This window comes from Bombus affinis, chromosome 3 (assembly GCF_024516045.1).
Source record: "Bombus affinis isolate iyBomAffi1 chromosome 3, iyBomAffi1.2, whole genome shotgun sequence".
NCBI classification, from domain to species: domain Eukaryota; kingdom Metazoa; phylum Arthropoda; class Insecta; order Hymenoptera; family Apidae; genus Bombus; species Bombus affinis.
Window position 1 is genome coordinate 3,542,481 of NC_066346.1, and position 26,680 is coordinate 3,569,160.

The 26,680-nt window shown below is 47.6% G+C and overlaps 1 protein-coding gene across 4 annotated transcripts in view; it reads left to right on the plus strand.

The window, feature by feature from the left end:
• The window catches only part of LOC126913979 (uncharacterized), a 257,491-nt gene extending 231,240 nt beyond the window's left edge, over positions 1 to 26,251 (plus strand). Inside the window, exons 8-16 of one of the 4 annotated variants that reach the window (XR_007709526.1) lie at positions 5,008 to 5,101; positions 9,601 to 9,798; positions 17,943 to 18,155; positions 18,673 to 20,307; positions 20,851 to 21,093; positions 21,407 to 21,862; positions 22,036 to 22,311; positions 22,766 to 23,081; positions 23,174 to 23,311. Coding sequence is in view for 3 of the 4 variants with exons in the window: in XM_050717275.1 (XP_050573232.1) it covers positions 5,008 to 5,101; positions 9,601 to 9,798; positions 17,943 to 18,155; positions 18,673 to 20,307; positions 20,851 to 21,093; positions 21,407 to 21,862; positions 22,036 to 22,311; positions 22,812 to 23,081; positions 23,174 to 23,364 (3,576 nt within the window). In the remaining variant the exon portion in view is untranslated. The other 3 variants (XM_050717275.1, XM_050717276.1, XM_050717277.1) reach the window with 3 other exon arrangements.
• Positions 26,252 to 26,680: the final 429 nt, after the last annotated feature.

Here is a 26,680-nt window from a genome sequence, read left to right on the forward strand (position 1 = left end):
CGACCGGATCTTCGCATAGTCTGTCCGAACGATGCATTTCCATATTACAGTAAGATTAATTCGGGCCACGAGCTGGGTTTCGGAAACCCCTGATGAAGTTTGGCAGGTGTCTGACACGCGTCAGCCGTCCCAAAAGCGAGACGTCACTCTCCCAGAGATCGTGGATTTCGGTCAGCTACGTGCTGCCCGATTCGTGGTTTCGTTCGTGCGTTCTCCCATCTCGAGATCGTTAGGAAGTCGCGGAAAAAAGTAATTTCTCCCTGTTTATACGGAACGAGTTTTCAAACAGTGCCGACGAAACTCTGTTAATTATTTTTAACAATTACTGTTCCAAGCGGTTCGGAAACTCGCGGTGAGAAGAGGAGAACGAGCTAGGCCGGCTAGCGGGACCGGAAGAGAAGTGAAAACGAAACGCGGATAGGGTTACTAACGATTTCGATTCTGCATCGGTCAAACCGAGCGTTGGATTTTCCGAATGCTTTTTTGATCCGACCAGTCACCGCACACGCCTCGCTGTTGGGGTAGCGTGGTTGCTTTTCGAACAAGCTGACGCGAGCCTGCTGTCTCGCTCACTTTCCAGGCGTCAATGACGCCAATCTCCCGTGTAAATCGCGACATATTTCACCGACTACCGAGGTCGCTCGCGCGTCTCCATATCTGCTCGCACCCTCCCTTCCACGTTTCCGCTTTGACAAACTCGTGATCGGCCTTACCGCGACGCTTCGAATACGCGTCGGATAAAAAGTTCTTTGGTTGTTATCCCGGGGGTTAACGCGTCACGCGGAATATCTAGACGAAGTCGACGAGTTGAAAATACCGTGCTGAGCTGTAATACTTTAGAAGGAAAGGGCAGCAAGTACCCCGATCGTCGTTGCGCGCGTGCTCTCTCGATATCTCTCGCGATTCCTCGCGATGTGACTGAAATAGTTGTCACTCGTGAACGCACTTTGATCGCTGGAACGTCCAATATTCCACGAGAGTGTCGAGCATATCGGTGAATCGGTCCGCGTCGAATATTTCCGGCGACGATCGGCCAGTCCGATCGAATCGGAATTTATTTATAAGCGAGTAAGTCGCCGAACGAACCACGGTGCGGTGAACAAAAACCGGATGTCACGCATATGGCGACGCAATTTTCGGAATTATCGGCTCGTGAACGAGCGCGAGCGTTCCGCGCGTACATGCACGATCGCCGCACGCATCGTCGCTCGTAGACACGGCGAAACGAGAGCGAAAACTACCCCCTCGGCTCTGTTTGTTTTTGATATGGTTTTCATCGAACGATCCAGCGATGTTGCACGCGCCAGCTGCGTCTACATGCAAATGGTAAACCGCCTACTTTCCTCGAATGGTGCAGGTAATGGTCTCTACAATATACAGAGGTCGTAAAATCGGCCGAGTGTCAACCGGTCGTGTATGATTCGAGTATACAGTATCACGTAATTGTAGTCGTAATTTCGTAGTTACGTTTCATTCTATCGAATCGTATCGTAAATTCTAGGCATCCCATATACTTTAGGAATATCGTATCTTTCGAACAAATTCAGGTTTTCGTAGAAACTTCGTTTTTTCTTTGATCTTGCAATTATATTTGACACATTTTCATCTGATCTCATCTGCTTTGCAATTGTTGGAATTATTGTTTCAAGTATCTTTTGCATCGACTGTAACTATCTAGATGGCCAGTTTTCATCGACATGGCGACGCAATCAACAAACGTGATTTTCGTAACGTTCACACAATTAACCGATAGTAATTGCACTGACGGATGTTATGCTAGGGACATCGTTGGCAGCTACATCATACGCTGATTCAACGTGATTTTCCGCTACGTAAACTAACTTCATCAATGTCTATGCCAATGACCGTATCGACAAACTTCATCTCATACGAATTACAACGCGTTTCCGCTCGTTTCGTATACTTTCTTCGTTAAACGCAAAAAGCTTTCGTAAGATCCCTGGTTCGATACTCTCGGCAAAAATAAACAAAGTTCAACAAATCGGCCACGCGCTTTAAAAGAAACTCTAACGAATCCACGAAAGTGCCAGGATTTAAGAAAATGGAAGCGGCGCGACACCTGTTTCGTTCACCCCGACACACTAACGGCGTTCGAGGCATCTGGAAACTTGCGAATTAAGAGATTCGCGGAGAAGAGGGGGGGAGGGAGTCATTCGATTATTTCCAGCCATTAAAAGGGTCCCGCGTTTCTTCACGGCGACACCCCATTGCAAAGGGAACTCCTTTTTCCCGTAGCGTCTTTTCGAACTTTCTTACACGAGTTTTACATTTCGCCAAGAAGGGTGAATTTGGAGAGAAAGAGAGGAAGAAACAGCAAGAAGGGAAAGGAATGGGAACGAAGGAAAGAGAAGCGTAACTGGAAGTTCCTCCTCGGCGAAGAAGAAGTCTGTCTTGGACCACGAGCATCGACGGCCCCCTTTCTTCTCCCCTTTCGACCCTTCCCGGTTTCATTGGTATTCCACGCGGCAGCACCAATATTGCGTTACTAGAACGCGTCCTGCAAATGGAATTGACGCGACGCAGGCCACGACGACACTGGCTAACGTCGCTTGTAAGTCACACCATGATGTCTTCTACTCCCTTTTAATTTACACTCGCCGAAATTAATGTTCGCTTCGTCCTCTTTGCGATAGAGACGCCCGGCTTCTTGCTCGATTTCTTTCAATCGCTGGTCCGGATATCCACCTCGGAAGGGAAAGCTTCTTTAAGAAAGAGAAAATTCTTGTCGCGGAGTTGTTGGTAACGTTTCTTGTACAAATTTCAGTTCGTTTTCTTAAGCATTCCCTGGATAGACGGTAAAGCTCGCCTCCTTTTTCCGTGGATGGGACATTTCCATGGGAATTTTTTACAGGGTGGCTGGGATCGTCGTAAGCTTTAAAAGTCCCCGAGGAAAGGATCCTCGATGGGAAGACGTTTCAGAGATGGCTGGCAAAGAGCTACGTAACGACGAGTTTCCCATTGTAATTACAGGATATTTTCTTTAAACATGTATATTTGAAATTTAACCGACTAATAAATTGTTCTGGAATGCCTTGGTGTTCATGACGAGTAGAAAAAGCGAGTGACGTAGCATCGGGAAAGAATTGAAATTCAACGCATTATCAAGCGAACGAGCAACGGCCGCGGAGGGGATGTTTTCCACGCGGTACAACGTCGAGCCAACCCTTCGTTCCTCTCAATTCCGTGCGGGATCGCGGAATCAAGTGTTTGAGATTATGACGGAGGCTTCGGTCACGTATTTCATTAACTGTGATGCCGTCGGTTCCGCTAGGCAGGCGAGGCGCGTAGGGAAAGGGAGAGTGGCGGATCTCTCGAGGGTGCAGGTAGCCGCGAAATATGTTTGCTTTGCGTTACATCCCCCTGGGATGATCCCGTTATAATTATGAATGTCCTTGTTGTCCCGCAGACCTCTTCTTCGCCTCTTTCCACTTCTTCTTCCCCTCTCCATTAATCTCGTCGAGGATTTCGACGCTTTCGCGTTATCGTCTTTTTTCGATAGGCGAATGGTTCTCGCGATTTTGAAGCGGATAAGTCGTGTATCGCATTTCCATCGATCGGAATCGTTTTGCCGTCGCGCTTGCAATCGACGAGTATCGAGGAGATTCGTTCTTTTTAGAACGGGCGTGCTTTGAAACGAGCAACGACAGATTGGAATTACCATATTGGAGGAGGGACTGGACTTCTTATTTCCGTTTCCTTTAGAGCAGAGGCAGGAAAAAACGCAGCCTGAAGGGTTTCCTCTATCCAAATCGCTCGCTCCATCTTCCATGCAGTTCTCCTCTCACGTTGTCCCCTTGCAAAACTATCTCTACCATTTTCCTTCTTACCTTCTCTTTCTCTCTTCTTTCTTCGCTCGCTCAAACTCTGGCTCTCGCCACCGAGCTTTCATCTCCCCCTGTTCCATCTCGGGCCTCGAGATTCATCCGATTCTCGTCCACGAAGATTTCAATCTTGTTTGGTCGAGGTATCGACACGTTCTCATCTTCCTCTCGATATTCCCAGCAACCTGCTCCCTTTCCCTTCGTTTTCTCTCTTGCTCACATCCTTCCTACTTTTTGTCCCGTCTCTCTCTCTCTCTCCTCCTTTCTCTCTCTCTGACCACCCTTTCCGGCCGCGAAACGTTTACTAACCCCTGCGAGAGTAAAAGAGAAGATGGTCGATGTCTATATCGATCGGTCAGGACGAATCGAGTGCAGGCTCGAAGGAAATTCCCGGTTGCTTCCGCAGGAAATTCGCGAAACGCCTGGGTCGAGAAACCCTTCATAGATTCGTAGCCTCTTTTCCCATTTTTTCTCTCCTTTTCTCTTTTTCTTTTTTTGTTGGTAAGGACCCTCCGCTAGTCACGCTAGCAGCACCGAGATGATCTCACGACCGCTCGCAAATCTATGTAACGAGAAACGGACGCAGTCTGGCGAAAGATGGAACGCGAACTAAAAATCTGGCCGTTGACGCGCTCTTTCTCGGCACCGGAAAAGACTTTCCCAGTCTATGAATATATTAAAAGCAAACAAAGCCGCTCCTCCCGTAATCCTCGCGTCCTCGTCTCTCTAGAAGCACCGTCTTCGCTCAGCGGACGTAACGCTCGTCCCGTTTATTAAACCGTCCCGCAAACGGTTTCTTAAGCACTTTAAGTTAAGCTTCGTCGTTACCCTCGAAAGACCTGGTTGGTGTCTCGTCCGACGAAAGGAGAGGAAGACGATAGCGGACCTCCATCACGACGAGGAACAATTAAAATCGCGTCCATCGTGCTTGAAAGTGCCTCGCCTGTCGTTATTAAATAACCTAACTCGAAGCCAACTTTGGATAATCAAATTGATATCAATTATCGTCATGCAAATAAAACGAAAACACTCTTTCAAACTTGGAACGTTAATTTGAAGAAAAATGGAATTTTCTTTTTCCTTCGGTATTATGAATAATTTTAATGAAACCTTTTCCGTGGCTTCTCTTTTTCTTTTTGTTTGACGTTTCTTACATTTGTTTCAGACGGAGATCTGCTCGAGTGCCCTGACGGACGTTATCCATGCGGTTATCAACGGAACGGACGGCTGCCTCTTCTGTTTCGGACACGCGGGACTAGGTGAGTCTATCTATGATTTTCAAGATACAAAATCTCCTCTCGAATTGACTTTGGTATCGGGGGATTTCTCACGACGTACATCCAATAAAAAGCTCGTTAAACATTTTTCATGGTACCGTGCGGGATGACAACGTCTTCTGGTTCGCTCCTTTCCGTCCGCTCATTGTTCGACAAAGTCCGTCGTCCCCGTAGACAAAACGCCATTGTCCGTCCCTCGAACGGAGCTCATCCCGACAGAGCATGGAAACAATTACATGAAATATGAATACCACGGGGAATTCCTCGTCGTACTTATCGTCCTACTACTCTCTTTCCCATCGTGGTACGTTCGAACGTCAAGATGCATCTGTTCCAGCTAGAAGCGGGCTTTTTGCGCAACTTGTTTGCCGGTACGGTGTAATTGCAGATACGACAGAAGTACCGGTTGCCGAAAATTAGATGAAAATCGTGGAACGAAGTTTGTTTTGCATAATTGCAGGACTAGTCGAGCATCGCTCGACAACCGGAGAACACAGGTTGGTTTATCTTTGGAAACGTGAATCTCACTGGTCTGGGAGGAGCTTCCTGATGGAAAAGTCCGAGCTCTAGCACCAGACACGAATTAACCATTCGTCGGATGAACCTATCGCGACGGCGATTCTTTATTTACACATCGTTCCCCCTGCGTTGCACCGCAGCGTCCATTTTCACCGGCGCGGCAGTTTGTCGCTCGATTTTCATCGTTCCGCAAGAAGCTAAGGGAAAGAAAGAGTACCGGCGCGGTGGGCGAGACGCGCGCGAGTTGTTTTACATTTTAAGTAGTGATATCGAGTTTGCATGCAAATGCATGATTATGCGAGGAAACCGAGGGGAAGGAAGATTTTCTCGGGTCGGAGAAGGAAGTGGCGAGATGCGTGGATACCGGCGGGAAAACGAACGAGGAGAGAAAAGGGGCGAGAACGAGGAACGAAAAGGTGGAGTCGAAAGGAAACGAGATAATGTATGCTACTGGGACACGAGCTTTCTCGCTTTCTCTCTTTCTCTCCCTTTTACCTCTCGCTCCGTTCTCCACGCCCTTCTTCCACCTTTCGAATCTTAACGCACACCGGAGATTATCTTCGCCTCGTCTCGCTGTATTTTCAACGGAAATAACTTCCGAGCTGATGGATTTATGGCAAACCATGCAAAGAGGCCGATTAAACCTCTCTACCGAGCTCTACCGCTTGTGTACCCACCGGTATACTGCACAGTTATCAGTGGTAAATATTCGAATTCGGAATATTCGACGTTAGCCGTGCAATATTTCTTTGAACGATACTCGCTAAAAGATGTCGTTTTAGTTTCCTAAATGAATTTTTTAAACGGTCGAAGATGAAATGTCACGATCGATCAAAATTCTCTTGCAAGGAATAATTCAGTGAAGAGGAAAATGCGTCGTACGACGAAAAAAGATACGATAGACTAGCGAGAAAGATAAAAGGGTCTACGAGATGGGCGAAGATAAAGAAACGCTAGAGGAGAAAGACGTGGAAGGAACTTTCATCCCTTCGCACCTCCGCCAAAGATACTTGAGGCAAGTCCGCGAGCAAACTGCTTTTGATCATAGCTACGACAACGCACTTTTCTCCCTTTCTCTTTTCGTCTATGTGTCATTCCTCTTCCCCTCTGTTCTTTCCCTTTCTTTGTAGCCGGACTCCCCTAACTCTTTACCTCCCCGCTTCCTGTTGCTTTGACACAGAGAGAAGCACCAGCGAAACGCGGAACAAAAGGAGAGAGGAGACGAAGTCCGCGAGGTGAGACGAGACGAGACGAGGAGGGAAAAGGGAGCGCAAGGAAAAGGAGCTTATGCATCGTAAGCAATCGAACGAATCTTAAAGTTATGCGCCTTTCTCGGTTCTCTCTTCGCGTGATTCAACGAGCCATCTTCTTCGAGTCGCGAAAAGACGGGGGCCACGTTTCAAGAAGAAATCGCGAGACACCCACGGGAAGCAAGAAAAAAGCAAGTGGAAGGACTACGAAACGACTACGAAACGACTACGGCTGGAAGGTCCCTTTGAAAGCAACAGGATTTGTCGTACAGAAAATTGTAAGGGGCGGACCGAGGAGGAGAGAGGACGAAGAGGCAGCGCGCGCTCCCTGCATGACAGCCAGACAATACGGCCTTTTGTACTTTGTAACGCGGTGCTAATTACTCCGCATCAGCCACAACCCTTAAGGTACACGCTGTCGAACCCTTTTACCGCGAGAAACCACTGAGAAAGCAGATTAACCAACAAAACGAGAAGAGAGCTAGCGAAGAACGCGCGAGCCTGTCGCCCGCCGCTTTGACATGCAAATACTCGCGATAATTATACCGGGAAACGATGGTTCGCGCTTCGTTTTTACTGCGAGCGCGGCCCGATTCAGCACCACCACCACCATACGAATTCCGTGAGTTGTTTCTCGCAATGCTTCCGCTTTGCGCTGCAAATTCGCGAGAAACGAAATCGATACTATGGTTCAGTCGACCAACAGAAGCATCGTTTTCGCCGTACAGATCATTTCCTTTTAGCAGAATTCGCGAATACGTTCGTTTCCGTGCGCGTTCTCCGAGATTCCGTTTGACGTTCGATCTCGAACGCATAGGCGAACGAACATCGCGGAAATGTTCAGACAGAACTAGGGTTTCGATTCCCATTTACCGTTCGCGTAAGCGATTGTGCGCGACGCGATATTCTTTTCCCCGCTGATGGGCGGGGGGTGGGATGAACTCGAAGGGAATTTCAATCGGTAGATGCATCGGCTTTAAAGCAGTCGTACGCGAGTGTCGCGCTAAAGATTTTCCCTGTTGGAACATTTTTCGCCTCCTTTCCATCCCTCTTTGCCGTTAGTGGGAGTTCTCGCGGAATTTTTCCGCTTCTCCGCGCTTCAGTCGTTGACTCGATGCTGAGAAGCAACGATACGCGCAGCTGTTCGCGGAACCGATGCATCGTCGATCGCAGTTCCTTTCCAAATTGTTCGATCTGGTTGATTCGAAAGATCGCCAAAATTTCTAGAACACGCGATGCAAAATGGACCGCGGGATTCTTCCTTTAGAGAGATTAATTACGATTAAACCGCGTAACGTTCTTCAATCTGACCAGAAAGTCGACTCGTAAACGAATGCCCGTTGAACTCCCTCTTCTTCCCGGTTTCTAATTAAATAACAACATAATTCACCGTCTTACGTTAAAACAATTAAATAACGTTTAAGATTCAGCGACGGCTGCCGGTGCTTTTCCATTATTTCGCCGTTGCCAGCAGCCAACGTGAGAACCCAACCCTCGAATTCTTACGCCTTCCGCTTTCAATTCCCGTCGTTTCTCCTTTCGTTCAATCCTTCACTTTCCTACCATACCTTTTCTTCCCTCTTTTTTTCGGTTAAACTCTTGCGCCGCACCCGTATTGTTTTATGATTTTAATAAGACTTTTTCGTTTACCTATCGGCAATATCTCTTGGCTCGCGAACTTGCCGCCTTTTCGCGCTGAATTCCAAAGTTTCACCTTTTGCGGACGAAGAATGCCATTCTGCCCGAGTGTGCCGTGGACCGGGAGATTCTATAGACATTGGGGAAAAATGGAGGCTTAAAGAAGACGACTAGAATCGGATATCAGCCAGTGGCGAAGATAAGTAGAATTGCACTGTCGTGGTCAGACACCGACGTGATGACCTGAAGTTCGTTCGATGGAAGAATTCGAGTTATCGTTTTTAACGGTCCTTCCATAAATAACCACGGGCGTCTGAACTGAAGAAATAGCCGTCATACTCGATTACATTCGTTTCACCTGTCACCGATGAAAGCCACGGACTTGTAATGGTAACCGAATTAATCGGTTCCAATCTATCCTCGGTATAAATTCGTCGCTGACGAGTTACGCATTGTAACTATGATCGAGCGTTGATCGCGCTTGCATTTCCCATGGCGCCCTGGTAAATAGTAAACAAATTAATTGTCGCCGACCGGGACCACAAACCAAGCGTCGCGATTGTTGCGCGTTACGTTCGATCTGTAGATTTGCCATGTACATGGACGGCGGATTTTCGAAGGGCAACCGTGCGAATCGATCTCGTAGTGGCACGTGGTTGCACGAAAAGCGAGGGAAATCAATCGGGAGACCCATTGTTTGTTCCATGGTCACGATTAATCGGGCTGACGTATGCCACGCCTCGACATCGCATACAAGTGCGCCACAGAACTGTTTTAATTTATGAATGATAACGTGTGTCTCTACGTATTTTGTGTCAACGGCGACGTATTTTTAAGAACCGCCGGTGTCAATTAGTCTGACGCTGTTCAAACGTAGCACAATTTATGTTGGATACTCGAACCGCGTATAGCCAGCGAAAGCGAGGATGAGCAGAGATGTCCGACGATGGCTAATGGCTGGAAGTCACGTAGCCATCGGCTATCGACGGTATAATCGCTTAGAAGAAGAGCATTTTGCACTCATCCATAAAAATTCGATATTTGTATAATTGAAATTTTGTTTTATTCTTTCAGGCAAATCTCATACGATGTTGGGCACACCGGAGGCAGGGCACACATTAGGAGCGATCCCGTGCGCGATAGCTTGGCTTTTCCGCGGAATTTCCGAGCAGCGACAAAGGACAGGCGCCAGATTCAGTGTAAGGGTCAGTTGCGTAGAATTAACCACCGGCCAACAGCAGCTGAGGGATCTTCTCGCGGCTCACGCCAACGGTAAGTAAATACGAGCCGGATCACCGACATACCAGCCATGTAACCGCTAGACAAGGTGTAGGTTGAGAGAATATAACGAGAAAATGGAGAAACAAGATGGAAACGCAAATACTCTTTCCACGTTTACCTACTACTTTCCAGCAAGTTCGTAAGAAACATCAGAAACTGAAGACTTATCTCTATCCATCCATCCAGACACGGACACGTCCATTCATCATCCGAATCACCCAAGTTTGAATCGAGTCGGAGAAAACGAACCTTGTGACCACAGGACGCCGGATAGAGTTTCGGTTACAAATTACGCGCAACATTTGTAACGTAATCTCCGCAACGGCGTCGAACTTTTCTCGTTTTAACGCACTCCGATCGCGATAGCATTGTGCTCGCGGCGTGTCGAAGAAACTTGAGTCGTAAGAAACACTTGTCTCGAGCCTGGTCCCCTCGTTTTAAGAGTTCCTCTTCTCTAGTCTCTATAAAAGAAACGTCTTAGATCAATACGTATGTCTATGCTCGTCTATATATATATATATATACAAATAAACCTAAACGCAGAGGGGTTGAAAGTTTCCACAGGTCCTCCGTGATAGGGTTGCACGTTCGCCGCAATTAATTCGATGCTTGGAACAATGCGGGGAAGTACAATCGTTTTGGATTAATTAGTGCCGAGTGCAGCGAAGAGAATTGTCGTCCGTCGATAAGCCGATTGCGGAGACTTGGTCTAATCTTCAGAACCTTGTTTCCTCTATCTAATCATGGATGCGTGGAAATCGATCACGCGAATTCTAATTATGGTTATACCTGATCAATCGTATTGGTGTTTCGAAGAGCGATACATGCGCAAATGTGAAAACAATGTTTGCTATAAGAAATAGTCTAAGGTAGGGTTAAAATATTCTACTAACAATTGTCGAAGATTGGGGAGAGAAAAATTACAATTTTCTGAAAATTGGACAAAATAGCAAGACTCAAAGTGAATTTGTCATCCTGGAAGCATCGTCGAGGTAAACTATATCGATAAAAAAGGAGTAGGCGAGTTCGTAAGGGCCCGTTACGCTTTGAAATGCGCGGACTCGGCATAAAATAAAGAATTACCGGTCGGAGAGGCAAATTACATCCGAAAATCGCATATTCCGCTCACTTGATACTCCAGCTCGCGTTCCATCGAGCTTCCATTTCAGACGACTGGCTTCTCAGCGTCCTTCGATCGACAAGAATGGTCAGTCATAATGCCAGAAGATGCACTGATCGAACGGCCGTAAGAATGAAATCGTTGCTTTCAATTCTTGCTTCTTTTGGTTCTCGTCGCATCCGTAGAAGATTCGGTGGATAGTATGCAGGAAACAGGACGAGAATCGTTCCGGTCGTCATTTGGTTTCGTCTTCACGGACCACCTCGTCCACTCGGTGGCCCGTAAAATCGAGGGGTGAGATTATTTCTGGTCTTCCCTTCTTTCGTCTTCCTCGTTTTCTCTTTGTCTTATTCTCTCCCTGCGTACTCTTCTTCCTTGTTCTCGCTGTTTGCTTGCCGCCTGCGAAAGAATTGCGAGGAACAACTCCTAGGAGGACTAATAAGAAACCGAAGGGTGGATTCTTCTCTGCTGTGGTGCACTTATGGGAACTCTCTCGAAGTCGGGGAGCACGAGAAACAAGCTTCTTTCGGACCATCTCTTAACCTTCGTCCACTTCTAACCTTCTCGATTTTCTTACGATATCGTTGAATAGCCGATATCGGGGGAAAACCATATTTTCGCATGAACTTTCCATGCTTGTTCGAGGTAATTGCCTCGCGAATCATACGCTCCGCTGTTCTTAGAACTCAGTTAACTATCGAGGGAATGTATCAACGGCGCACACGATGTTTAATGGTGGTTTTTTTTCGGAAACGACCGAGCTTTATCGCGCACTTAAACGTGTGTCGAAATTATCGTCGAAGCGATCCACGTGGGTGGTATGATGCATTAAGATCGAATTTAAAAATTAAAAAGGCTACGCGGTACGGTACGCGGACACGCGGTGCATTAAGAAACAATTCACGGCGTACAATGTAACCGAAGTTATCGTGATCGTGCCGTGAAAGAGGATAAATGCAAAAGGGTCATAATCTCAAAGGGTTTAGAATCGTAGTAAATTTCGCAGCTGACATTAACGCAGAAGTCGCGTGCCACGTTGGAACGTGGCATATTAAACTGCGGCGTCGAACCAAGCAGAATTGCTTCCTCGAACGTTGCCACGCACAGAGGCCCGTCCATAAACTGGTACCAATATCTTTTCTCTCTTTTTTTGCCTATTTTGCAAGCCTTCCATGGCACGCCTTTAATTTATGTACTCCGTAGAGCAAACGAAACTCTCAGCTCTCTGTTTTAAAACGAACGATGTACATATATGGAAAATTTCAAGGGACAGAACTTTTCTCGCTGTTTAGCTGTTTGCTTGTTCAAAGAGCTTAGTACACACGCTACTTTCTTCGAGTACCATTTGCCTCGCGCTAATTCCAGTTTAGAAACGCGGCGCGTGTGCGGATCTAAGTTTTAACGAAAGATTCTGTTTCCGGTTGACTGAAAGGCTAACTGACTAAGACGCGGTGCAATTAATTTTCCAGGTTATTAAATAATTAACTCGTATCTCGAGGCCTGTAGAAACGTTCGACTGTCGCTTGTTTCATCCTCTCCTCGTTTCGACTTTCTCAGGGCGTTTCTCCGTCCTTTGTCGTTGCCTCGTGGCTTGGCGCACCGAGAGAGCGACCTGGCGTCGTTTCCCTCAGCCGACACACCCTCGAACTTCGACTTTTCTACCGGTGAACTCGATAATCCCGTCCCCGGTAATTATTTAAAGTTTTCGGCGTCTGCCGGGTCCCGAAGACCCGAGGACCAGAAACGAAATACCTTTCGTCTTTGCGGTAATTTACTTTTGTTTCTTTCACCCCTACTCCGCTTCGGTTAATCTTTACTTCCGCACCATTTTCGTTGGGTTTCTATTTGTCTTGCCATGCCGAGTGTACGCGATAAACGAGTTCGCAGGAACGCTCGCGCCGCTTTTTGAGAGTAGAACGAAGAGGATGGGACACGCCGTGAATCTGGTGTGTATATACTGTGCAGGTTTTCGATGCGGCCGCGTGCATTTCAATGGTGGCGAGAAAGGAAAATATTTTCTAGGATATTTTTCGTATGAGATTCTCTCGCCGCGAGAGAAGCGAGACGAACGGCGGAGCTCGGGGCTCGCAATAATTTTCATCGTGACTCGCGCCACGGTTATTGTTTTATACTCCTCCGTCGGGTTGGCGCGTAAAGCGGATAAGAAGGAAGATAAGGACGAGGGAGGAGAGAATAATGGAGGAAACGTCGTCGTAGGTACGCCGTCACTGGAGCACGCGGCTTTTAACGTAACGCGCATAAAACGCAGATGGGAGTGTTCTTCCTTTAGTTTTGTTCCGCGGAATGCTCGGAACGGAGACGGGGATCGATGGAGAATTGAAAGGAGTACCACGGGAATTTTTATTTCCCTTGTCTCGTTCAGGAATTGCGAGGGAATTTTTATTCGATTATGATCAACGTTACGTATCACCTCTTGTACCGGTTGCAAATAGGAAGAAAAGCGTTTGTTTCATTTGCAAATGCACCGGCAATGCAAAGATATTTTGCTCCCATTGGGAACAGAGGCGGCGCTTCGATCGCGCGAATTATTTGTCAATATCCGTTTGTTTGTTGGCTGGCCGAAACGATCGATCGAATAACCTCGAAGCCGCGTGTTTGCATTTCGATATACACCAGAAAGTACATGGGATCGATAGGGGAGTCAGGCATGTAACCAATGGTGCATTTGCGGTCGAAAACAGTTCCTATTCGTTGTTGCTTTCAAAACGCGTATCGTCGTCCTGTTACCAGCTATTTTATTCATCGAATAGCGCCGGTTTGGTCAAATTATTCGCAGGATATTAGCCTGCTCGATGGACGAATTAGATCTGTCAAGTTGATTTCTAGCACGAACGCGTTTCATCCCCAAATTTTTCACGTCGAAACACATTCGTTGAATCATCAATTGTCAACGTTATATTTGTCATAAAATCCCCTTCCGGTTCTTTCGAGTCCCCAGGATGAATCGTTTACCGGAGACGGTAACTTTTACGAGGGGGATACGAAGCGGGATCTACCGTGCGGTTGGCAATTAAAGAAAACCATCGTCGTCTTACGTACCGGCTGGCTTTCGAGCAAATGGTAGCGAGCAATGGGCCATGCCCCGGCCCTCTGTTCCGCGTCGAGCAGAAATTGGAGATCGTTTCGTTAACGACAGCTTTCCTCACTTCGTCACTTGAAAGTTTAATGACGCGAGGTCTTGCCAGCTTTCGGCCGGAAAGTAAATTGTTGGTTTACGCCGGTAATAATTTTTCTTATACCATCGTAAAAGTCGAACGTCGCGAATGTTCCGCGATCGAATGACTTTGACGTCGATCTAGTCTCCGAACGACCTCTTTCCCTTTCAATTTCTGTCACGAACCCGAAGCGGGCGTATCATTCGTTTCCGCTGTGTGAGAGTTAAATAAAAATTTAGTCTTCGTTAGTTTTGCTAGCGCTGATGATTTTTAGAGTTAACAACGCGGTTGCTTTAACGGAAAACCGGAGCGCTGCGAGATATTGATCTGGTGGTGGCGAAGTAAAGGGAAAATGCAATTAGAAAAATCTGACGTAGAAATTGGAATAGATCGATCCAGGAAACGGTAGGAAGAGAATATCCTAGAGTTTGAACAAAACAAACGTAACAGTAACGGAAGCGTAGAGCGAACCATATGAAAGAATAACACGTGAAGTTAATTTTAATGGCCGTTCCATGGATTAACAGGCGAACGAGGGAAGCCCGCGAGGCGGCGTCTCTATTATCCCGTTCCTCTTTTTGCAAGATTTCACCTGATATGCCAGTGTTTGCCGAGCGTACGGAAAATTCTCGGAAGCAACGGAGCGCGCACGAGCCAGCTTCCCACGCGTGTTTCATTAAGAGATTCGATTCTCCGCGATAATAAAAGTGTACCCTTAGCTTCTTCCTCTCACTGAGCGGTTGTTCCGATCGGAGACGTGCGCGGTCATAAGAATCGCGTAAAGCCATTGAGAAGGGAGAGCAAGCAATAAGTCCGTGAGTATTAAATTAAAGGCAGCTCGAATTAAAAGTACTCGCGCAATTTATTCCTGGCGTATAAATAAAGTTAACGACTAAATGAGCATTCCCGTGCTTATTACGGCGAGAAATGATTTATAGAAAACTTTCTCCGTCCGTCTCCCCTTCTTCTCCTTTCTTTCTCTCAGTTGGGGAAAAATACACTGAACGTGGCTACGCGCGTCTCCCTACGGATCCTCGAGTTATAGTCAAGACGGGACTGACTTTCACGACGGACGAATATTCGCTGCCGCTTATTACCAGCTTTTCCCGTGGTTCCCTCCGGCTCTATCCGTAGTCTCCACGACCTACGACCTTTTCTACTTCTCAGAGTACTACCTGAAACAGAACCGTGGTCCTTCGCCTCTCGCTACCGCGCGTCCCCATGAGACATCGCCCACGAAGAGAACGAGGAAAAGGAGAAGAAAAATGAAGAGAACGGCGCGAGCCAGTGGTCTTTGCGTCGTACACTTATTTCGCCGAACATATGACCGTGCAAAGCACATCTTCCACAATTCCGTGCGACGACTGTTTCTACTTTAATACCAGGATACGGGCGTTCGTTAATTTTCTTGCTTCTTCCCTCGCCGTTCCTCTCGTATTTCTTACGACACAAAACGCAAAGCGTATAACGTAGACACAGGAGAAGAAGCGAAAGGTCGGCGTTGCGGGCGAATGGCGATACCAATGGTCGAGCGAATTACAGGGAAAAGCTGCGCCATGTCCGACGAATTATTATCGATCCCCTCGAAAACAAGTTACCGCTTCCGCCGGTTCCGATCCGCGACTGATACAGCGACCGATGATTATCGGGTTCGTTGCGAAAGAAGAAAAAACAACGATGCCAGGAAGATTGAAGCTTCCCTCTGATTTTTCGCGCAGCCAAGAGAGAAGGTAGCGTTTAAGGCAGCGTTCTTTTCTGTTTTTCCCTCGTCGAACGACTATTATACTTCGAACCGTTTCGTCGTTTACTTTATTTTTAGACCCCTTAATAGCCGTCGCCCTGTGTTAAACTTCCAGGCCAGTTTCCCTGGTAAGAACCAGCAACCGTTTCAAGGAGAATATACCTATACGACGCGTTCGGCAAAACAGTCTCGTCGGTCTTGGTCATTCAAAAAGCCGGAAACAGATTTTTTCACTGCCCATCGTTTGGTTCACCCTCGAGGGAGTCGATTGGCCGAACCCTGCTAGTATTCGAAACGCGTCGAAAAACGATTTATCCGCCACCCTCGAACCCTATGCGAAGAGAAGACAGTGGTAAGCGGATTGCAAGACGTATCCATATTCCGGCGAGTTCTTCTCGCGGAAGATCGCCGTTTTATTTCCACAGATTTCCAAGCAACGTCTCCTCGTCTCTTCCATCGTTGCGAACCACCGTCACGCGGCACAGATGCCGACAATATTACTTTTTCCTGTCCTTTTTATGGATATTGCCACGCCTCTGCTGCATTAATACGTCCGAGCGGGCATGCTCTTCCTGGTAACGTCGCTTTGTTTTCGTTAATCTTGCTTTATATTCTCTCTTTTAATGAAAACGAACCGTTTGACCATTTCGAAATAAAGATCTTCGAGTTATAAAATATTTATGTCGTAAGATATTTTTCCATATTACGATCAAGAGTTTCCTGTTTTTGACTCGTATCGTCTCGACAAGGATCGAGTTTACAGAAATCTCGTCTGTCTGTGGTCCCCAGGGTAGTTAGAAAATGTCGTAAAAAGGAGATAAATAACAGATATCATGCCGAACGATATAATGGAAACGAGGCAACCATTACGCGCTCTTTTACGATACTAAGAATACGTTGACGAGATAATAAACCGTTAATTGAACATTCAACAGGCAGATTATCTAAACAGTTCTACAAAACAGTTCTAAACAACTGTTTACGAGTATCCTTGTTTTTTCATATCTATCCGGTGTACCTGGAGATTCTATAACAAAATGAAATATCAGATTTTTACGGTGCACGTCCCGAAGAATCGATAGGTACATAATCACGATCGTTGTCTTTCAATATTCCCCCGGCGTCGTTTCGCATCGAAAGCTTTCTCCAAGGCGCTGGCAATATGTCACTGGCGAGGCTGTACATAAAACACGCTGGTTTACGAGCTGATCAGATGGCGCGTGTGTTATTACGAAAACTTCTGGAACCCTTTCTCGAACGCAGAAACGCGATAAAATTTTCCTCCTCCAGAAGGTTATAAATTTCTGATCAATCTTTGCGTCGGATCTTTGTATCGAATTCACGGAGGACCTATCAACTGGTAGGATCAAATCGGGATTTTTCATCTATCGAATGACGTTCCTGACAAGATATACTTTTCAAGAAATCCGTGATAGCAGCACGACGACGAGGCTGTAACAGTACTTTTACATTGATCACTATTTACAGCTACGTTCCGCATTACGTTGATTATTCGCGCAGAGACCCGTGGCTATGGCCAAACACAAGCCAGTCGTCGATAGTTACCCGCGATAACGCACCGGGATATCTCTACGGCGCGCATCTTTCCACGTTTTATCGATGTCGTAAGTCAGCTGGAGACGATCCGCGGATATTCCGTGGTCTAGGCGAGGCCGATTTACGCTTCTGTCTAACGTCCACCTGCATCGATATGCCCCTCCTATCTGCGATTTTATTTTTCCATCAAATAACAGCGTCGGCTACTAAACGTTGCTCGCGATTGGCGTGCCGCTTATTTCCCCTCCATAATCCAACCAACGTTTTTCCTTTCGTCTCCGCCACTCTGTATTTCCTCGTGTTTCTCCGCGCGATACTTCCTTCGAGTAGCAACAGGGAAAGTTACTTTTATCCTCGCAGAATAATACCATTCCGTTAAGTGTACCATTTCACTAACAACTTACAGAGGGCGTATTTATTACTGTATTTCCGTGTCAAAAGAAATCGTGTCGACACGTGTTATTATTTATCGCGTAGGCTGACGACGAGCGTAACAAGGGGAACGCGTGTAACGTGATTTGCGACGGCTCTTTGTTCCCAGATTCCGAGCAGTCGCCGGCTGTGTACTTGAGGGACGACCCACTGTTCGGCAGCCTGCAGCTGCAGCAGCACAGCGAGCTTCGTGCACCGACTGCGGAACGTGCCGCCTTCTATTTGGACGCAGCGGTCGCGGGCCGACAACGAGAAGACGGAGACGCGCACATGCTCTACACTTTACACGTTTATCAGTACAGCGTCGCCGGCAAGGGTGGAGGTAAGTCACCGTTTTCCTTCCTCCGCCTATTCCCTCTGCTCCTTCGTAGTCGCCGCTCGTAAACAACGTTTGTCATCGAGCTTCGTAAACTAGAATCCCTCTCTTAGTCTGCAGCGGCTTCCGTTCATGGAGGACGACGATTTTCCACCGACTCTGTGAAATTGTTTCTATTGTTTCTCGCAGGGAATCCCTGGAACCGTTGACCCGATAAGGCGATTTACTTGAGTACCATTCTTATGTCGCGTATGAAATTTTTTGGGCACGCTGACACGTTACGTTAACCGGCCGCTATTATATCCCAGCAATTTCTGGAAACTGTTTTCGTGACACGAGCTTTCGTCTAACGTTCGTAGAATAGATAAACGTGTCAGTAGCTCACGCGCATTTGGAAGTTCTTAGAATCGTTTCCGTCGGTAATGACCAGATAAAGTTCCGAGCAATGACCAGTTAACGTAACCATATCGTAATCGATTTTTCACGGACGTCGAATACATTTCTCGATATTTTTAATTCTCAGTTGCCGGAGGCAGAAGCAGGCTACACTTAATGGACTTGGGTAATTCGGATCGCGGCAAGTCTTCTGGCGGGATCCCGTTGTCGGGACTAGGCAATATCCTGCTAGCGATTTTCAACGGGCAGAAGCATTTGCCGTACAAGGAACACAAGCTAACCCAATTATTGAAGGAGTGTCTCGGCTCGTTGACGTGTCACGCCGCGATGATCGCCCACGTGTCTCCCAACGCTCAACACTACACGGAGACGCTAACCACCGTGCAACTGGCGTCCCGCATTCACCGAATGAGACGGAGAAAGATCAAGTTCGTCGGTGGGGGCACGCAGGGGACAGGCAGCGGTGGAAGTTCCGGCGAAGAAGCGGCCAGGCAGAACAGCGAGTGCGATCCGAGCTCCAGCGATCTGTCAGCGGATACGGTGATCTATGTCGGTCCCAGTACGGACGACGCGACAGACGGCGAACATCCCCCCGTTTATATACCCAGTCTGAATTCCGGAGACAATCGTTGCGCTATGGGGAGAGTGCTTCGTGGATCAGCGGCAGAGAGACCTTGCAAGATGCCGGAAGAACGCAGTCCGGTTCATAAATCGACGAAAGCGGTGAAGACCTTGACGCAAACAGCCTCCAAGCAGACTTCTCCGGCGCACACCGCCACTCCGAAGGCCAGTCCGGCCAGGAAAATTTCGTCGACCAAGGTTCCCTCGTCGAAGGTGAACGATTCGCCTGGAAGCAAGATTCCAGTTGCTGCGCCTAGCGGTGGTTCGGACGAACAGTGGATAGACGGTCCCAGGATCTCCAAGTCGAAGGTCGCGGAGGCTAGACACATGTTGAAAGATCCTCACCACAAGAGGGAAACTTGGATCGACGGACCCATGCAATTGACTGGTCCGCCTACGTTGCAGCTACACACTCAGCAACATTCCTCTGGCTACGGATTCATGGACAGCCATAAGAAGAGTATGATTAGAAAGTGGGTGGAGAATCAGTCATCGCAGATTCAAAAGAATAGACACGCAGCAGCTAGAATCGAGTCTTCGAAGATGTCCGGACAGTCGTCGCAGTTTAAGGAACTAACCACGTTCAAGACGTGTGGTGCTATGGACGACGACGATACTTCGTTGTCTACGGTCGAGAGCGACAGCTTGAAGGCGAACGAAATCGAGGATATCACCGAGAAATTGGGCGCCAAGCTGAATCTTCTGAACGTCAAGTCCAACACGGATTCCGGACTGGATCTGACAGCCAGTCCTGTCATGGACGACAGCGTGGACAAAGGGAAGCTGGATCTTCAGGAGGACGAAGACGACGACGAGGAGATCGTGGTACCTCCACCGTTGCCCCTCATAGAGCCACTGAGCAACGGAGTCAGCAGAGAAGTCTCGATGGAGAGCCTGAATCTGTCGCACAAGGACATAGTCCTGCCATCCAGGCACTCGTTGTCTTCCGAGGACGAGATCTTAGAGATCGTCGAGGTCGAGGATTTGGAACCCGTCCCCATGCAGGACTCGTGTCTTCAAGTGACGGAAGAGGACATCGCGATGTGTATGGGAGAGAATCCTTTGCCTGAGAGCGATCAAGAGGAGCATCCTTTAAGAATTCTCAGTCAAGAGAATCTCACCGTCGTATCGACGTTCACTGGTAAGTAAATATGTGCGTTTTTTTTATCGTCTACGCAGTATTCCATCACTGTTCGGTATTACCATCCGCTTGAATCGCGGGGTCTTACGCGTGGAAATATTTAGAGCTTTCCACGACGGTTTCTCGCGACGTTCAGCGTCGCAGCGTGTTCTCTCCGCCGTTTTATCTTTCGATTCTTTTTCTCATTCGGAAGGTACTCGAACGAAATGCTTCGAAGATTGTTTCTGGAGAGAGTCGATTCTTAGATCTTTCTGGCTTGGTAATAGCGCGTTCGATGGAAAACAATCATATTGCGAGGAAAAAAGAGAAGACAGCTCGAGGATTGTAACGATCGAGAAGAGAGAAAGGAAGATTGGAAGTGGCTCGATATAATTACTCGTCAATACTTTCCGTCTTCGAAGCCGTGCTCGGAAGAGACGGCTTCCAAGTAAATGCGCTGTTCCTTTTCATTGCTACTTATCTTGCCATTTCTTTCGTTTTTATCGACGACCGAGCAGTGCCTCGCTAGATAGACAGGAAAAACGAATATGTATTAATTTGCAGATTCGATGTCGGTGATGTCGGACACGGAACGATACAGGCCTCAGTATCCGCCTCCAGTTGGCGCCGGTGTCCTGCCCAGGCCATACTTCGACCACGAGGACTTCCTAGAGCAAGAGACCAGGCACAAGTTCGACCAATTGGCTCGACTCCACGAGCTCTACCAAAGCAAGCTAGCGCTCGCTAACGTCTCCAACTCGGTCACCTATCAAAGGGAGAACTCTTCGAACGTCAGAGAAGCTCCATGTAAGTTTCCGAAAGTTTGTTCCAAACAAGAGGACGCTACTCGATCTTTCACCAACTGTGTGTGTTTTCTGTGTGCGTTATCGACCCTTTCGTTGCGTTTCTAGACTCCGACTTTCTTCCTTTTCCGAACCTCATAACCGCAAAAAAGGCTGTCGCCTTCGATCGGCTACGTCTAGCAAGAATCTGAACGAAACGAAACCGGCAACGAGAGGGTCGAGTCTCATCGAGAAGGGTCCTCTAAAACAAAATCACCCTGTCAGCCAACCGGCGTAGGTCTACAACAACTATCACATTAACGCAGGACAAATTCCAGCCGCCCCCGTCTTCCGTCCGCCGTCGCGCTGTCAGTCCTTGTCCCTCTCGGACGTGATGTTCAACGACAACGCGAGCAATCACGGCAGCATCTACAGCGAGCCCGCGTACATCGCCGGCAAGTCCGATCCGGAGAAGATCTGCGACAATTGTCGTCAGAGCATGTCGAGACCGGCCACTGCTTCCTACTGGTATCCGAACAGTGTGGCGCACATAGCCAGCCCTAGGAGATACTGTGGCAAACTGGGTGACTGCAACATCTCCAGTCTGAGGCATCCCGATGGCGCCTCGAATCCTAATCTCAAGGAAGAGGTGGAGAGGCTACCAGGGAATGGAGCTTCAGGTTCAGATCCAGAGGAGGAATACGTCGAGGCGAAGAAACTGTTCACGGCTGCTGAGAGGCCTGAGAGGACTGTCACTGGCAAGTCCGATATCGAGGAAGATCTCAAGGTTCAAGGTGAGAATTTCGATTTACTCGATTAAAAATTGGAAACTGTCGATTAGTTCTGGATTATTTGGAACGATACAGCATCGCTAGGATTCTACAATCCTCTTCTTTGTTTTGCTGTAGCTCAAGTTTGGTTTAGGTATAATACTGCTGAGAGTATTGCATCTCCAACTTTCTTGCAGCAACAGCACCGTTGCAGCTGTCCATTCCATCACCGGCGCCATCCTCGGGTCGAATGCAGCGTAAAATTACAAGTCTGGGCTCTTCGATGGGTCTGAACAAGGAGGGCTACGATTCTGGCGCCGATTCCACGCCACGGGCAGCGAAACTCTCGCCAGCTACTTTGTCTAGGCATCGTGCGGAAAGTTCTGGCTACGACAGCATCGTCAGAGACAGCGAAACCAGCAGCATCGCCAGCGACTCGTCCAGGCATACCGGAGCTCTTCAAGAGCACCAAGGTATATTCATCGCCGATTTCCTGATACTTCACCGCGATCTCGAACGAGAAACGCTTGCAACGAAAAATAAATAACATCTAGAGGAAGATCGATAGAAACGTTCCAATTACGTGGAGTAGTTAGTTCGTAGTTAACTTCTCGAGAGATTGACCGATACCGCATGTCCTTCTTCTCATTTCATTAGTAACTGCATGCCATTAATTACGTATTCCCTATCACTCGAGGAATCTTGCACAAGTTAGTAAAATCGTAACGATCTTTCAAGCGTAAAACAAACGCAATAAAAGATGAAAAAGAAAGAATCTATGAATAACCGGAAAAAGAAATCTGTGCATGTTTGTAACATCTAACGATTGCATAAAGCGACGTAGATAGCTTAGCTTGCCAGCTGAAGCTTCGTGAAACGATGTAAAAACCCTCTAAAATGGTCCCTCCGTACGGTGGTTCTCCTCAGGTGGCGCGCTGGGGGTTCTAACCTCGACGTTGTGCGGGTGTTTCAGCGGTGGAACAGCGGGTGGCAGAGTGCGGGCTCCGGTCACGGGCCCAGTGCCGGGCCCATCTGCCACGGGCGCCATCCGCGCTGCCGGGGATACTCGCGTACACAAGCGAGGACGTGGACATCCTGGACAGGCGCGCACGGCTGCGCTCGGATCCACGTGGCACGATGTCCAGGATACACAACCTGCGACTACGGCAGCGCCTTCTTAGGCTAGAGCTGCGTGACGCTAAGAGGCGCCTGATGGTGCCCGATGCTCGCTGGAGCTACGATCGTAAGTTTGTTTCTACTTTCAAAAAGATCTCTTGCGTCGGAAAGCTAGAGAGGAAGCTGTTTTACTATGATAAAGTTATTTTACTATTGTAGTTCACGTGGAGGAGAGTATGGACTGGCGAGATCCGTCGTTCCTGGAAGCGCTCGAGGCGGAGACGTGTATCCTGCAGAAGCGAGTGCAAGCCTGTAAGAGCCACGTTCTTTTGATCACCTGCTTCGACTCCTGCCCACGGCAACCATGCACGCGGCAGGCGGAATCGCCTACAGGGATTCGGATCACCTAACCTAGACTTGGGTCAGCGCGCTCAACCGCGTGCTGATCGCTAAACGGATCGCTAAACGGATCGCTGTATGAACGATTAGAAACGAGACGAGCGAGGTCGCTGATGGGAAGATAGAAACAAAGAGAAGAAAAGGGAATCGTTGTCACGATGTCGCTCGACTCCGTCCAATAGTTGTTAAATGACAAATTTAGTCGTATCGTGATCGTCGTCGCCATTGTTACGCACGTGTAATAATCGATCGTAAGGAAGCTTTCATCCCATTTTTGTGCGAGGATAAAGCGTCGTTCGCGTTAACGAGCCGAGAAACTTGTTGCGTTTGGATCTCGGGCTATGCCCTGGATGCCGACGTTCCATACAGAAGGGAATTTTTACGATGATTTCTAAGATGTTCTAGCGATGTTGAAACGATTGTTGACAGAGATAACGTGTAGAACGCGAGACGCATACTTGTTGACTTAAAATAATTTAGCGTACGAGTTGGTGCTGCATTTTTTATACCGATCGACCGTCGAGGACTCAACTGTTAGGTAAATTCACTGAGTCGTTGCTCCTGATTCGAATTCCAAATGAATTCCAAGCCGTCGAGAAATAGGATCTTTCGATGATACAAGCTGCACTTGACAATTCAGAGTGCTAAGCTTCGAGAACAACGCTGAGATAATTACAGCGAGTGATTTTGTGCGTTTAGAACCAGTTAACCAGTATCGAGGAAAGTCATTATAGTGTGTCGTGCGTGCTTGATCGATCGAAGATAGAGCATCGAATCTCTCTACGTTAAGAAACGGAAGACGAGAAAATGACGAGAGAAGAAAAAGACAGAGCAGTTCCATTGATCTCTCGCTACGGTGCTGATCTTCGGTCGACGATCCGGGATCGAAATTTAAATTGAATAGGTTCTTTTGGATCGCACCGAATTCGTATGGTAAAATGATACGTCGAATTCGAGGGAATAAAGAAAAGACAAACAGTGCAAGATGAAGATATAAAGAATATATGTAATACTATAAAGAGGTGGTAGTCATCGGGTGATAGTGCCGCCAAAGGAGAAAGCAAGAGAATCCTTTCGTATGGTAAACGATTGACGGAATAAAAGGCAAGGGAAAATAACGGCGATGAAACGCGTCGTAGTCATTGTATTTAATGCACGCACGTTAATTCAAGAATATTATCGTAGCTTTAATCGTTATCAACAGTTACCGCACTTCGTAGGGCTCTGTAATTCACTTTAGAGGCGAAGATGAGAACCGATGGGAATGTGAGAGCGAGCGAACGAACGAGAGAACGAGCGCGAGAGAAAAGCACAACAGGAGGGATGAACTAACGAGCGCGAAAGTAACCGAGAAAAAGATGCTGTGCGACAGAGTGTTACTTTTCCACGGTAAACATATTCGTAATCGTAAAAGTTGCTCGGTACGCCAGCGCTCTTTGTTTTTTCGTCTGAGATGGGAGATGCATAGCGAACGTTTGAGAGAAAGAGAGAGAGAGAGAGAGAGAGAGAGAGAGAGAGAACAGGATGGAGTACGCGAAGTTTAAACGCGAGAATCACGCGTAGAGCCAAGACGTGGGCGTATAGATCGTGGAAGGGAGAACGAGCCACGGAGAATGAAAATAGACGGGATGAAAATAAATCGGGAATGCCGGTAATGCGCGGCAGAAACAGAGAGATTCCAGCTTTCTGATACAAACTGTGCCATGTCCGTAGCTGATATCGATGAAAATCGCCCGTGTCTCTGCCGCTCAATCGCTTGTATATGGCTATGTATAATATCATATCCGCGTTCTTCGCTCCTTACGCGATGTGCAATCTTAGCCCGCCCATATCGCACTGCCAATCTAAGAGCTTAATTCCCTTTTATACATATACGATTTAAGCATACCAGACTCTACGTAGGCCTATAAATATCGTCAAATCGATCGATAAATATTCCCAGAAAAAGCTGTTTCGCTTCTTGAAATTTTTTTTACAACTCAATGTCAGTAACAACAACGAAGCGATAGTGCGTCTAGTTTAGTCTTATCTGTCCAGATTTGATGGTATCTGTAGACCGTAATCACGAGTCAGACGTATATTCTGACGATTAAGACTAATCATTAAAGCGGGACAAGGCTGCACACAATGAGTAACGAGCCTGCTTACCGAGCAACGCAGGATCGCCGATCCCCGCTAGTTGCAGAGAATCGTTCTCGAAGCTACCGGATCGATCGATCGTAAGCCGAAATTCCTGTGTCATTGTCCGTTGTTAAACGAACCCGTACGCTATTCGTCCAATTGTTCTTAACCCGCCACTGCCGAATACACGCGTCCCATGATCGATCATCTTCGATCGTCGTCCTCCGCGCGATGTTCACGACTTCTTCCTTTCTGGTTCAGTTCAATCCGAACTTGTCCTGCGACCGATTCCAGACACGTTCAAGGGCGTTCAATACGCACGACGATCTTCTCTTCCCGATTATACCTTCCAGGAATCGCTTCTTTCTTTTTTACCAAGAAAGATGTCGTTTCAGAATAAAATAACCCATCTCGAGATTCGATATTCCAATCGTCTGCTACATTACTCGTTTCCCTTTCTTTTCGCCGTCTACCTTACCCGTTTTACGTTCGAGCTAGGGAAGCGCGTCACTCCGTCTACCGTGAAATACGACTAGTAAACGATTTAACAAGTAATAGCAATTTACGATTAAGGATTTAACCGACCTCCGCATGATCCCGCTCGAGGAAGCGGGCAACCCAGAGTATAACACATACGCGCACACATACCTAACAGAAATACACGAGAATCTACCGTAAACACGCGCCTACTGTATCATAGTACTTGTATCATATTTATATTTTATATGTACAAATTAGTCATGTAATTTCTTGTAATAAAGATCAATTTACAACGTATACAGACGAGCACGATTTTCGGATCGCAGTTGTAATGTTTTTTTCTCGCCCGCGCCGACGAGTTTTTCCCCCTCGAATTCCAGGCAATTTGGTCAGCGACCAAAGAGGACGGAAGAGAGGCAAGGGGAAGCCAGATTCCACGGAAGAATTCCTCGGACAAATTATTGGGTCGCGTTGTGAGCCGCGGTGCCCGACGAAGTGCGCGGCGAACGTAGAATTTGCTTCGTTCGACCGCCACTGGCCAACTATCAAACGATCCTCGTGCGAGCTCTCAACGAGCGAGGAACAATGCTCAAGGAGGTTGCATCCACGATCCATGTACAACCATCTATGACGAAACGTACGAGATTGAATAGAACACGGTACAGGTAAGGATGTAATTAGAGGCGGAACCGAGTCGCGGAAGCGAACTAATGACGCGGAAGAGGA